The sequence below is a fragment of the Scomber japonicus genome, chromosome 3 (assembly GCF_027409825.1).
Source record: "Scomber japonicus isolate fScoJap1 chromosome 3, fScoJap1.pri, whole genome shotgun sequence".
Taxonomy (NCBI): Eukaryota; Metazoa; Chordata; class Actinopteri; order Scombriformes; family Scombridae; genus Scomber; species Scomber japonicus.
The window spans coordinates 12554043-12566636 of NC_070580.1; the positions used below are offsets into that span (position 1 = coordinate 12554043).

At 39.6% G+C, this 12594-nt stretch overlaps 1 protein-coding gene across 1 annotated transcript in view; it reads right to left on the minus strand.

The window, feature by feature from the left end:
- Positions 1-10896: 10896 nt before the first annotated feature.
- The window catches only part of slc2a9l2 (solute carrier family 2 member 9, like 2), a 90345-nt gene continuing 88647 nt past the window's right edge, over positions 10897-12594 (minus strand). The window contains exon 13 of the mRNA XM_053315115.1: positions 10897-11380. Coding sequence (XP_053171090.1) covers positions 11138-11380 — 243 coding nt within the window. The 3' untranslated portion in view covers positions 10897-11137. The remainder of the gene's footprint in view (positions 11381-12594) is intronic.

Below are 12594 nucleotides of genomic sequence, written 5' to 3' on the forward strand. Positions count from 1 at the left end.
CACAGGCAACGATCCTGTCTTTTCTTAAGAGCTCCAACTCTCTGAGACAGCAGAACTGATTGAGACAACAAAGAAATGGATATATAGTATACTTATAGCAAGTGGCAGATAGTATGGAGAGAAGGGGCGGGGGTAACTATGTTGTAAGCATGGGAGAAGTTACAAATAATTACAGACATTTCCCTTCAATGCCGGCCAACAGCCTAATTTTACAATGCTGAAATGACAGTGGATAGATTTGAAGTCTGGTCACATACACTGATTTGATGTTACATATTTTTATTGGAGGGAAGCTATAGTTTGTTATCAGTCATTTTCTGTCACGGTTTGTTTGATTCCAGTCATTAGTTAACAGCTCAGTTAATAGGCAGCCAATCATCTCTACTGTTTCATTAAAGGCTGTGACACTAACACACATCACTAAGTTTTATATGAGAAAGAGTGTAGCCATCATTATAACAGTGTATTGACAAACATCCATCTTGACTCATATTTATTACCACCAATGTCAAACCTTAGTACTCCACATATGTGTACAGAGGTTGACTTTTGACAATTGGACTAACTCAAATGAACAAATATAATTGTTTTAATGTGTTTTTAGTGACACTACACATGGCCTTGGGGATGGCAGGGTTGGTCAGTCTACCATTTAGGTCCACACTGAAATATCTATAACTATTGGATGAACTCACATAAAATGGCAGATAACCATGCGGCCCAGGGCTAATCTCCTTTTTCCCTGCACAAACTTCAGCTTGACATTTGTGATTTTAATTAAATTGTCTAGATGTCTAATAGACTGATTGCCACTTGCTACAGAAATTTATGTTTCCTTCAGGATAAATTGGAACAACTTTGGTTATCTCTTATCTCGCACCACCACCAGTTCAAACTTTTTAAATTGTCCACTTTGGATTATGACCAAATACCTCCAAAGCTAATGAAGCCTCACCTTTTGTGTTTAAATTAGCAGTAAATGTTAACATGTTAACATGCTAACACACGAAACAAAAATGCTTAACATGGCATATTGCATCAGTGTGTTAGCATTATCATTGTGAGCGTGTTAGCATTCTCACAATAGCATTTAGCTCAAATCATAGCTGTGCCTAAGTACAGCATAATGTGGCTGTAAACATTTATTCTTGTTAGTTTTTGCTGTGAAATGTTTATAATGTGTTTGAATGTAATTTTCCTCATTTTGCTACTTGGTCAGTTTGAGCAACATTTCAATGTCAAAAGGACATAAAGGTCAATTACAATTAGTATACTGCAGTTTATTAAAGACAGGCCCTATTATGAGTACAGGAGCAAGTGCATGTGCATACAATTGAAATGCTGAAAGTATAAAATATTAGGAAATCTCTTACATTGACATTGAGTTGCAGTGAAATAATAACAGGGCATGTGTGTAATGAAATAAATATATGTCATCTTTATTCATCAAGGTCAGTGGGTGAGTTCTAACAGGTCCTCACTTTGTTGGTTCAACTTCCATCAATAGTTCATTCATTTGGAGAAAATAACAGACTTTCACTTCCTAACACTGTTTAACATCCCTGCTAAACCATTTGAGTATTATGTGCCATGTGTCTTGAAAGTTTATGAAAGAAATCAGAGTAACTTTGGGGTGATTGATCTATCTGCTTACTTATTTTTTTTTTATTATGCTTACTTACTTATTTCTATACACTCTGTGAAAGGTAATTTATTACAGATGTGATTGAGTCAACAGTATGTGAGATATGATTCTCTAGGCTGTCTGTCTTAAACCTTATTGCTGAATTTTCCTGACAAATTGGTTTGTGATCTATATTAGTTTTGGTATTAATTGTAAGCCCTCTCACACATATTATCAATACAACAATTATTTATAACCGTGAGACCTTCCTGGACTAAATGTTCCAGACTTGTGTTCCTCTCCAGAGTTACTAAAAGACATTGTTCCAGCCAACAATGCCAATACAGGCAAAAACATGAAAGACAAGGCATTGCCTACTCAGCCTCCCATCCCTAGCATTTTGCTGGCCAAAGCACAATCTGTTGGCAACAAACTAGATGAACTCCACTGCTGTGTTACCTTACAATGGGACAACATTGCTGTATGTTCTGTTTTACAGGGACCTGGCTGACCTCCAACATCTCAAACAGGGTCATACAGCCCGATGGCTTCTCCATCAACTAACTGGACCCCTTGTGTGAAACAATCAGCAAAACAACTCATGGTGCATGAATGTGGAAGTAATCTCCCAGTTCAGTTCAAGGGTGTTGGAACAGCTGTGTCAACAGGTGGCAGGTATCAAGCAGTCAGTCTCTTATGCTAAATGCACACACTTTCAGAAGGTGGTTGCATGTAGCTAGCAGCTAGATGGAAGTTGGAAATCATGGCTTAACAGCTATCTTTGAGCCCCTTTTAAAAAGAAAATGCATTTAAAGGATGACTCACGTTTGGACCAGCCCATGCACACAGAGAAGTCATAAAAAGATGGTTGTGGGAGACTATTGTCCACAGCAAACCAGATCTAGACACAACTTAGATAATTCATTTTGACTGGCTGAATGAACAAATTGATGCTTTTGTCTATTCAAAGATGACTAATGGACAGTTGGGATTATGAGGAAATAAACAATCTTTTCAACTCAAAGCCCAGAAGACTCTGTCTTGTGTAGACATAGTACCCGCCATGGCATGCTTTGATTGCGGTTTCTTTTAGGAAATTAATTGTAACACATTTGTTGTTCAATTTGTTTAAAGAATACTCTCACATGGGTTATGCAGTGTTAGATATTTATTGTGTTGGTTATTAGTTGTGTTTATTTCCATTTTTTATGTATAGATAGCCATTCATATGGCTGTGGCCCACCTGGACACCTGGATGGTTGTGTGAGGCTGTATGGCTTAGGACTTTGATGTTTGATCAGTTGCTTTTTCAACCATTCTTCTGTGTTTTTTGAGATAAATATTATGAAGAGTTGAGTAGGCAGAATCAAACTCAGGAGACTGCAAGCTGATGAATAACATCTTAATTCTGGCAGGGGAAGTAAAACTGAACAGATGTGATCAACACAGAACAAACAAAGCAGAACATCCAACAACACTGAACTATAAATCAGAATTTAAATACAAACCGACTAATGAAACAGCAAGGAACGGGTAGCAAGACACAAGGGTGGACTGGAAGCTGATTGGCTGGGGAAGACTAACGAGACTGATGCAGTGCAGGTGTCTAGCAGAGGAACTTAGAAGGGAAACCAAAAAACCCAGAATACACAATACAAAACGGTCCCAGAACTCACATGAACACAATTAAAATATGCACGATTACCAATGAGCACATGCAGAAAAATATAAACTTTTGCAGACTTTGGTGTTGACAAAAACATAAATGAATCAGTCTGTCAAGTGGAGTGGCAGCATGTAACATCACAAACCAAACTAAAAGAATGTTGCAGCGCTGAATAACATTAGTAATGTTTCAGTTCACTTGAGCACTGAGAATCAATGTATAAAGCAGCAGTGTCTCAAGCGGTCCTTAAGTATAATCTGCCACCTGTCTTATCTGTCCTTCTCACTCAGTCCAGCAGTCTTAAGCAGGCAGAAAAGCCTGAGGGCATTTGGTGGACTGATAGAGGGACACAGAACCAGACTGGGAAAGAACCATGACAATAAAATTGAGGCATGAACAAATACTTTATGTTTTATACTGCGGGACCAGTTATAGTCATATAAATGTATAATTTGTTATAATGTGGGCACCTATCAGAAACTGAATAATTTTCCCCTTTCATATTTGACAGTGGTTATAAAATGTTTTTTTAAACTGACACCTTTTGTACGTCTGACAAAGAGCAAAGTCAATTTCCATCGATAGTCTATTTTACTTTTCATTTTTGTCTAATTCACACATCCTGTGTCTTCTAATGGACCAGACTGGCCCCCTTCAGAAGTGCACATGACCCAGAGAATGTGTTCTCAGTCCTCCATTTCTGACTTTAATGCAAAATTGATGGGCTGTCCAAAGGATTGTGAGAAAAATGATTGACCATCAGCTCTGTGCCTAAAAATATAAGGTGTTCTTTCAGGTCGAGGACAGCTCAACCAAATGCATTTAAACCAAGCCTTGGTTTATGGGACAAAAAAGGAAGAACACTGAGTCCTGTGCAGGTCCCTGCATAAGAGAGACCACAGAGCCTCCCTGCGATGCCCACGGCAGCTGTTCATTTCTTATAACAGGAGGGCTTTTAACAAACTCCTTCCCAAACTCAGGGTGGCACAATGTCTCTGTGAACATTTCACACATGTATGAGTGGAATGGCTTAGATTATCCTGCAGTGCTTCAAGTGCACTCTCCAATTTCAGGGCTACAGGACTCAGAGAAGACGATATTGTTACGGCAGGTTTCTGGTGTTTCCCTCAACATGTTATCTTTTATCAGCCGTTGGATGTTTCTAGATCCTTCTCCAGGTCAAAGCTGAATTCTTGTGCAGCAGAGCTTTACGAGACTGTAATCTAAGCTTTACACCATCATTAAACAGTCACAGTCAGACAGTGATAGTGAGCAGGTAAAGCATGATTGTTTAACCTGGATTTGATGGATCTATGTTTAGAGTCCTCCAAACTTCCCCACCCTATCAAATGACATTGATATTGGATGATTCTGCAAAACTCCTGATTATATTTAATGACAGTATTTTCTCCTTCATACCAGCTGAGTGCAGTTTGAACCTATACAGACCTGAGTATCATTGTTTATGGCTAGAAGTCTTGAGGCTGATGTTTCTTATGGTGTGTTCAAACCAAACACAAAGTGAATTTTGGCCTTGCCCGACTTTGACTGCTAGAGCATTTGTGTTTCTTTGCCCCAAACAGCCAAAGTTTACCCTCTAACTGAACTGCGAACCCACCACAAACTCTTGTTGTTATTTCCCTCCAGTCTCTCATCTTTTTCACCTTCTTCTCTGTGCATTCATGAAGTACACTTACAAAGTTCCACAATATACACAAATGTTCACTCAAGTTGAAACATTTTCAACCTGTGCTGATGTGTATTCGCATCTATTCGCATTGCCCTGTGGAACTTTGCATCTATTTGGATCTTTGCATTGACTTGGTATTTAATCACACCAAATCATATCTGAACACACCATCAGTGCTCTGGTTTCCTCCCACCATCAAAAACATGTATGTTAGGTTAATTCTCCATGCATGCACTAGCATAAAACTGGAGTTGGTCCCCAGGCACTGCACAGTGGCTGCTTTTAATACTTGGATGGGTTAAATGCAGATATTGTACAATTGCATTATGTGACAAATAAAGCACCCTTACAAAAAAAAGAGAGAGACTTTATCTCCTCCTAGGAGGATATAGCTCCTTGATGCCCAAAACAGAGGAGGAACATGGCAGAATTGGAGTCTCACTGTTTTGTCCAGCCACTCTAATAACACACGGTTGTGATGCCACTCCTCATAAAGCTGTGTCAGAGTGGGCAAACAGCCGAAGGGCAGTAGCCAGGAAGCTGTAGTACTCTGGCCAAACCTTTCATAAATAGAATTTATGGATAAATGGATTAGCCCATGTGGGGACGATATCTAAAGGACTGAGCTGACGGACTGGTCTGTGAAGTGGTGTATTAGCCACAGTGTCAGGTTGTTAACTGTCGTGACCAGCTGTGTCCTCAGCCAGGAAATGTTCTACAAATATTCCAGTGTGTCCAAATCCTGCGCCAGTTTCCTGCTCACTGACCAGCCAGCATGGTGGGGAATCAGGAGGGTTCTGAAGGACCTGTTCCAGGGGCACCACTGTGCCATCCTGTCTCTGTGTGGCCCTGCACTCTCAGGAAGGAAATCAGTCATGTAACTGGTGACTTTGTTTTCCATGGCTCCTGCCATAGGTCCAGGAGAGGAGGCAAAACAACAGCTGATTGAGCTGAATGAGCCGGGCAGAGCCAGGTAGTAAAAGCCTTAACATGGTGCATGACCATAACCTCCCTGAAATTATGGTGAACTGAAGTCGGAGTTGGTTTTCCAAAGTTCAACGATGTTGCAGGCACAGATGAGTGGATGACATCATCATCATCAATATGCAAAGCCACTGGGAAACTCTCAGCTGCAAGGATCAGTAAGCAGATTTGCTGTTATGTGAGAAAGACGAGAGCAGCAGCGAGAAAATGCTTTTTGTTTGAGGCAAACATAATCGGTAGGCATGTCCTGATTGGTTGGCTATGTACATGAGAACTTCAGTGGATATTTGTGTGTGTGATTGGAGAGTATTACCCATAGAGTTAGATAGAGGGCACAGCTTGTGTGAGATAGAACCATTGTTTCTTTGGGTTCCTAGAAGTAGATGCCACTGTGTAGCTCCTTTTGGTTTAAAATGTAATTTGTACTTTTACATTTGGCAGTTTATGACAGTGCTGTTACTGCTTAGACTCCACCATGTGAACTTTCTGTATTTGTGCAGGATATGCTTCATTTAATAAGATCATTTTGGAACAAAGGGCAATGTTTAAGAATTTAATTTGGCTGATGAACTGAGTAATTTATTTTCACAGTATCACACTGCACAGTGTGAAGTAATAAAAGGGCACTGGAGTTACACAATGCCAGAGCTATCACTCCACTGAAACAAATACGCTCTTAATCCAAAAGCAAATCAGCAAAGTTGTTGTATGATAATTATCTTTGATGAACACTGACAGCTCCAGTTTTGTAAGGGAAAGTTTCTATTCATAACTATCAATGAAAACAGACCTTTATAAATTGCACCTATTTAACTGTAATGAACCAGAGTGAGATATACACTGAGTTAAGGCCACTTTCTTCTCTTCTGCACTGTGTAGCACTCTCAGACGTCCACTTGCACTTAAACACACACAAACACACAGTAAAACTCCCAGACACATTTACTGTCTCAACATTTAGCTTAGGGTGTCTGAAGCACTCAAGCTCACTTGTGGTAAACTAGCACCATGGAGTCTCAAGGATATAGCAGATGCTTCAGGGCCACAGCAGAGCTTTAATGGAGCTGCCAGTAAAAGAGCCCTTTAGCCAAATCATTGTTTTATTAAGAGCAAATGTCAAGAAAGATCTTGAAGCTACCACCGCCACAACAAAGTTGAAATTCCCACAGTATCACAAACACCCTCAAACCTACCGGCTGGTTCACAGGGTTCAAATGATCAGCTTTCAGGTCAGTCTGTTAAAGAGGATCAGAAGATTCATATCTAGAACAAACAGCAAAGTCCCTCGAGATGAATGTGTGGGAGACTGGGTTGCAACAGGTCAAAGTTACTTTGCAACAATTATTGGGTTAAACTGAGAGATGTTTTTAATATTTTGTCAAACCTAATTCATATACATGAGATGGTATTCAAAAGATTAAATAAAAAAAACTGATGATTATAGACTTTATCATGCAGAGATATTTAACTATACAGCATTAGTTGTATCTAAGTAGACCTAAGAAACTTGCAAAGGAGTGTATTAAATGCCTGAAAGTGTGCACCTGAACAGGGGAGAATAAACAGAGACAAACAATGTAATGATGATCTATGTGCTACAGAGGAATTAAAGGTCTGACACCGGTAATTCAGAGAATAAATTGATTATTTCTTATCGCTCTTGTTGTCCTTTACTAGTGATCAGACTGTGAAGTCAAATCCATCAGAGTGGTTGCTGCTAAAGTGGGTTAATCCTCTGCAGATGAGGTAACTTAGTCAGTGCAGGGATGACAGAGAGTAGCAGGGATGTTGAGGAGTCAGATACATGGCTGCACATGCATAGTGGATCATGATCCTGGATAATTTTAGAACCATGAATACAGGAAGATAAATGGCCAGTTTGTTACGGGTCAACATCAGGTTTTGAATATGATCGAAACTTGCAGTCAAAGCTGATATATTACTTTGTATGTCGATGTAGGCACCAAGGATGAATGGTAACGATGAATTGCACCTATTAATCATGCCACATCCTGCCGACTGCATGACTCTAGTAAGGAGGACAAACATTGTGCAACATAGATAATGCTTGTAGTTGTGATGACTGTTTAGAAAAAGGGACAAAAATATCCACATATTCACTTTATTTTTTTCCTTTTTCACAAAAAGTGTGTGATCTGCTTAGACAGGCAGGCTTCTACACTAACAAACAGAGCAAAGACACCTGTTGGGTTGTCACAGTTCAAGTGCTGAGGCAGCACACAAAACGGCTTATTCATCACACAGTTGAATTGACACACCTGCAGAATGAGGAGCCCAGCTTCCTGTCACAGTGAAGTATTATGATAAATCCAAACTCCCTCAGCAAACACAGCCACAGCCTGATTTTTTTCTTTTCTTTAGCTCTAGTGGCGTACTTCAGCATCTGATGGACACACTTCATTCAGAGTATGTCTCTGCTGGAATCAGACCAGCAGAGACACTTGACACAGTTAATCAAAGGCAAGGCAAGTCAAGGCAGCTTTATTTATTTCATACACAATGGCAACTCAATGTGCTTTACATAAAACAGACATTTAACAGTAAGAATTGGAAATAAAAAAACATAAAAACATGCAAGGGACTTCTAAGCACCTCTAAAATTAAATGAACACTTGAACACGCATATTTGGTTTAGAATGAATAAAATGAAGAAAATCTGTCTCTTTGTGATTTTCATGTTCCCTTTCATATTATTACACACAGTTAACTCTTAAAAGCTGTGAGGTGTGAATTAAAATCATCCACCTTCTTAACCTTTTGATAACATTTAAGCAGGAGAAGCCTTGATTATTCTTTAAAGGTTTGTTGGTGCAGTTCACTGAAAAATGGCCAGTGATTATTTTAGAATATGCCAGATGAAAAATAGCTTTCACCTACTGTACACTAAATTTTCAAAAGATTCCACAAAATGTAATATTTTGATTCAAGGATTTCCTTTTCTAGTTAACCTTCCACACAGCTTATACATACAGGAATCCCCTCTGCACCAACTTCCTACTTTGCATGATGAGAAGTTAATTTAACAACACTTCCTGAGAAGCTATCTAAGAGGCTGGACAAACTGTAATTTATCAACCATAGCATTCCCCTACAGTGCATCTCATTAAACATAATAGTATTCATGCCTTTGCTGCTATGTGGTAAAATAATTACTTTCCCACCAGCAATCACCACAGAGCCCATCTGTCAATACCCCGAAATACTGCTGAGAATATCACTTCTTAAGAGCAACATGCTGGAGCCAAGCTATAAGACACACTACCAGTTATTATTCTTGTCACTTTACTGACTGTTTGCCAGTTGGATAAATGAGTGTCACTGGATATGATCAGGAATTAAGCTGAAAATGATGATGCAGTCATATTTCTCCACCTCGCTTTAACAATGCCATTTAAATTCTGCAACTCACCTTTATCATAGCATGACACACACACCTTTGTATATGTTTCTGTGTGTGTGTGAGAGAGACAGTGGGGTGTTAACCCCACAGGCAGTAGACTTTGAAATGTTGAATGCACCCTACTGTGAAGCAAACTGTGACTGCTACCCAATGCCATGCTTGTCTGCCTCTGTCCAGATCACTTCCTCTGCTGGCTTCCCGCCATCTGGTGGGAAGTAGCTCTGACTCCTTTCACATTTGGAGGGGCTCCAAAAAAAACTGTCCCTGTCAGTTTTACTGTGCTTTCTGGGCTCTCTCGCGTGGTCAGTGTCTATATTAAGAAGTTAACTACGACATCAGTATTTGGATTATAATCCTGCAAAATATGCCTCTCCTCAAACACAAGCCTCACTCTTATTCATGAAGCTGCTTTAAAAGGATGACAAAGATGAAGAGATGTTGTTACAGTTTGTCTGGCTCATTCAGAATAAACAGCTTCCAGTTGTTCAGGCCCACATCTGCCTGTTTTTTAACACAGGGACATTTGTGTTTAACTAAAGCTATAACTATAATTCATATTTTTATATTACCAGAGGATCAAATGAATGACTGTGTATATGAAAGACATCTACACACATGGAATTATAAACTACAATTTACAGTTCTATAGAGCACCTGAGTGTCTTTTAGCTTGGTTTTCCAGCCTGCAGCTTTATGTTTTAGATCACTTTCAGAGCATTTCACAGGCAACTGCTTACACATACACAAAAAAACAACTAAAAACATAGTGTATATTACCTGCACAGGATCAAATGCCTTATGGACAAAGTTAGCCATAGATATTTACTTTGGGAATTGGTGGTGAAAAACAGAGATAAAACAAAAGTATATATCTGATTTACTCCAATCAGATGGCCAGAAACATGATTCCATCCATCTATCCATTCATCTAGCCACTGCTTCTCTGGGACCTGACCATGGTGGCATCAGACTGAATAAGGAAACCCAGACAGGTACTGTAGAAGGGGCAGCTGTGTCTCAGGAGGCAGAGCGGGTCAGAAGATCAGCAGTTTAATTCACGGCATCTCCAGTCCACATGTCAAAGAGGTATGGCCAAGACACTGGGCAAGATACTGTATGTGAGTATATGTGTGTGAATGGGTGAATGCGGCTTGTAGTGTGAAAGCTTGGAAGACAAGAAAGGCACTGTATGAGGGCAGTCCATTTACCACTTACATCCTTCACCCAGACAATGCCCTGCAGCTCCTCCTGAGGGATCTCCAAGGTAGTCATAGGCAAGAAAACATATGCAGTCCCTCCAGCATGTTCTGGGTCTGCCAAGGGGTGTCCTACCAGTTGGACATGCCTGGAACATCTCCAGAGGGAGGTGTCCCGATCTGATGCTCAAACCACCCTTCAGCTGGAGCTGATGACTCCAAATAAATACTGATGATGCTCTGTAGCTGCTGTATAAAGTGTTGTGTTTTTGCTGCCAAATAGCAATATACTGATAAGAAATCAGTATATTAAATAAACAGAATAGGATTTTTTATTTTATTTTGATGAGACACATAAACAAAACATTATTGTAAACTGAAATACAACATTCCTAAAACAATCCAAACATACAAAACATACACAAAGTACCTTAAAACTGCCCAAAAGCATGGATTTTCATTTCACAAATCACAGTCATTAAATAAATATTTACAAACAACAACTTCTATTTTATTTTTCAACCCTGCTTCTCCATAATTAATACAGTTTCTTCACTTAGAAAGAACTCTCCATCTTTGCCATATCTCGTATTTTATCATTCACGTCAGGCTTAAAGGAACAAACCAGCTCCATTTCTAGGCTGGGGGAGGGAACGGGGATTTTGTTGATCTTGGCAAAACTCTGGCTGATGTCCATGAATGTTTTATTTTTGGTTTCAGGGAGGACGATATGGAGGTAGACTGATCCCACGATGCATACGACAACAAACACCAGAAAGGCAAATGACTGCAGAGTCTCCTTCACAAACAGAAAACACACACAGCCAGGAGTTAGACAGATGCAATTCATTTTTATTCAACATATATTTTCAGAAAGAAGTTTGAAAAAGACACAGTTTCATTTTAAAGATTGCTAAAAAAACACAATTAATTGTTCCAAATATAAAACATGTTCATTTTTATTTTTTTTATTTTTTCTATTTCAGGACTCTATTTCATAATTACTCCTCTCCCCTTTTCACAGAGTTGAATTCTGCCATTTTTCAGCCACGCTAAACTCTTGCCAACTCCAGAGAGACGTCATCAGTGGCATCTGCTTTATCATTTGTGTGTGTGTGTGTGTGTGTGTGTGCATGTGTGTGTGTGTGTCATGCGGAGGACACCGTAACATCCCCACAATTTTACACTGAAAAAGTCCCACAGGCTTGTGAATATTTGAGTATGTGCAAGTCATCACTGCTCACACACATTTTGGGACAATATGTATGTGTGCTGTGTTATGTTTAAATATGTTATAAAAGTATAAAGGCTAACCTTGTCCAGTGAGTTATGCCAATAATAGAGATTAGTGACAGATTTAAAAATACACACTGACTGATTACCCAGAGGGAGATTTAGAGATGGTGTGTGTGGGTGGGGTGGGGGGGACTTAAGTCATTTTCAGGGACTTAAGACTAGTTGATTGGGGATGGATCGTGTACTTCCGTGCATGATCCACTTCAATCGGTAAATTGATTTTTGGGTCAGTGGTTAAGGTTAGGGTAAGGGTTATATTTAGAAGTGTGTTATCATTAGGGTGAGGGTAAATATCCATTAAATGAATGTAAATCTATGTAAATACCCCAAAAGTGACTTAAGTAAACCGTGTGTGTGTGCGTGTGTGTGTGTGTGTTTGTGTGTGTGTGTGTGTGTGTGTGTGTGTGTGTGTGAGTGAGAGACAGATAGTGATTTTGCGTGGGGCACAGAAACTTGACTGACCCTCAGCAGTGTGTCACTGAGCTATAATCTCTTACTCATAAGGGGACAGAACTCAAATGCAGTGCTATGTACCTGATATGAGAAATACAGTGTCCAGACAACCACGACCTCAATGAAGAACTACTTACTGTTTTGATTTCAGCAGTTATATCACCACTGCTGTTAGTCTCTGACACTGTTTTCCTCTTTTGAGTGTATTTCATAATAGCACTAAAAAAACAGAGCATCGTGCAAAGGGCTTGACCCAGTTTCCAT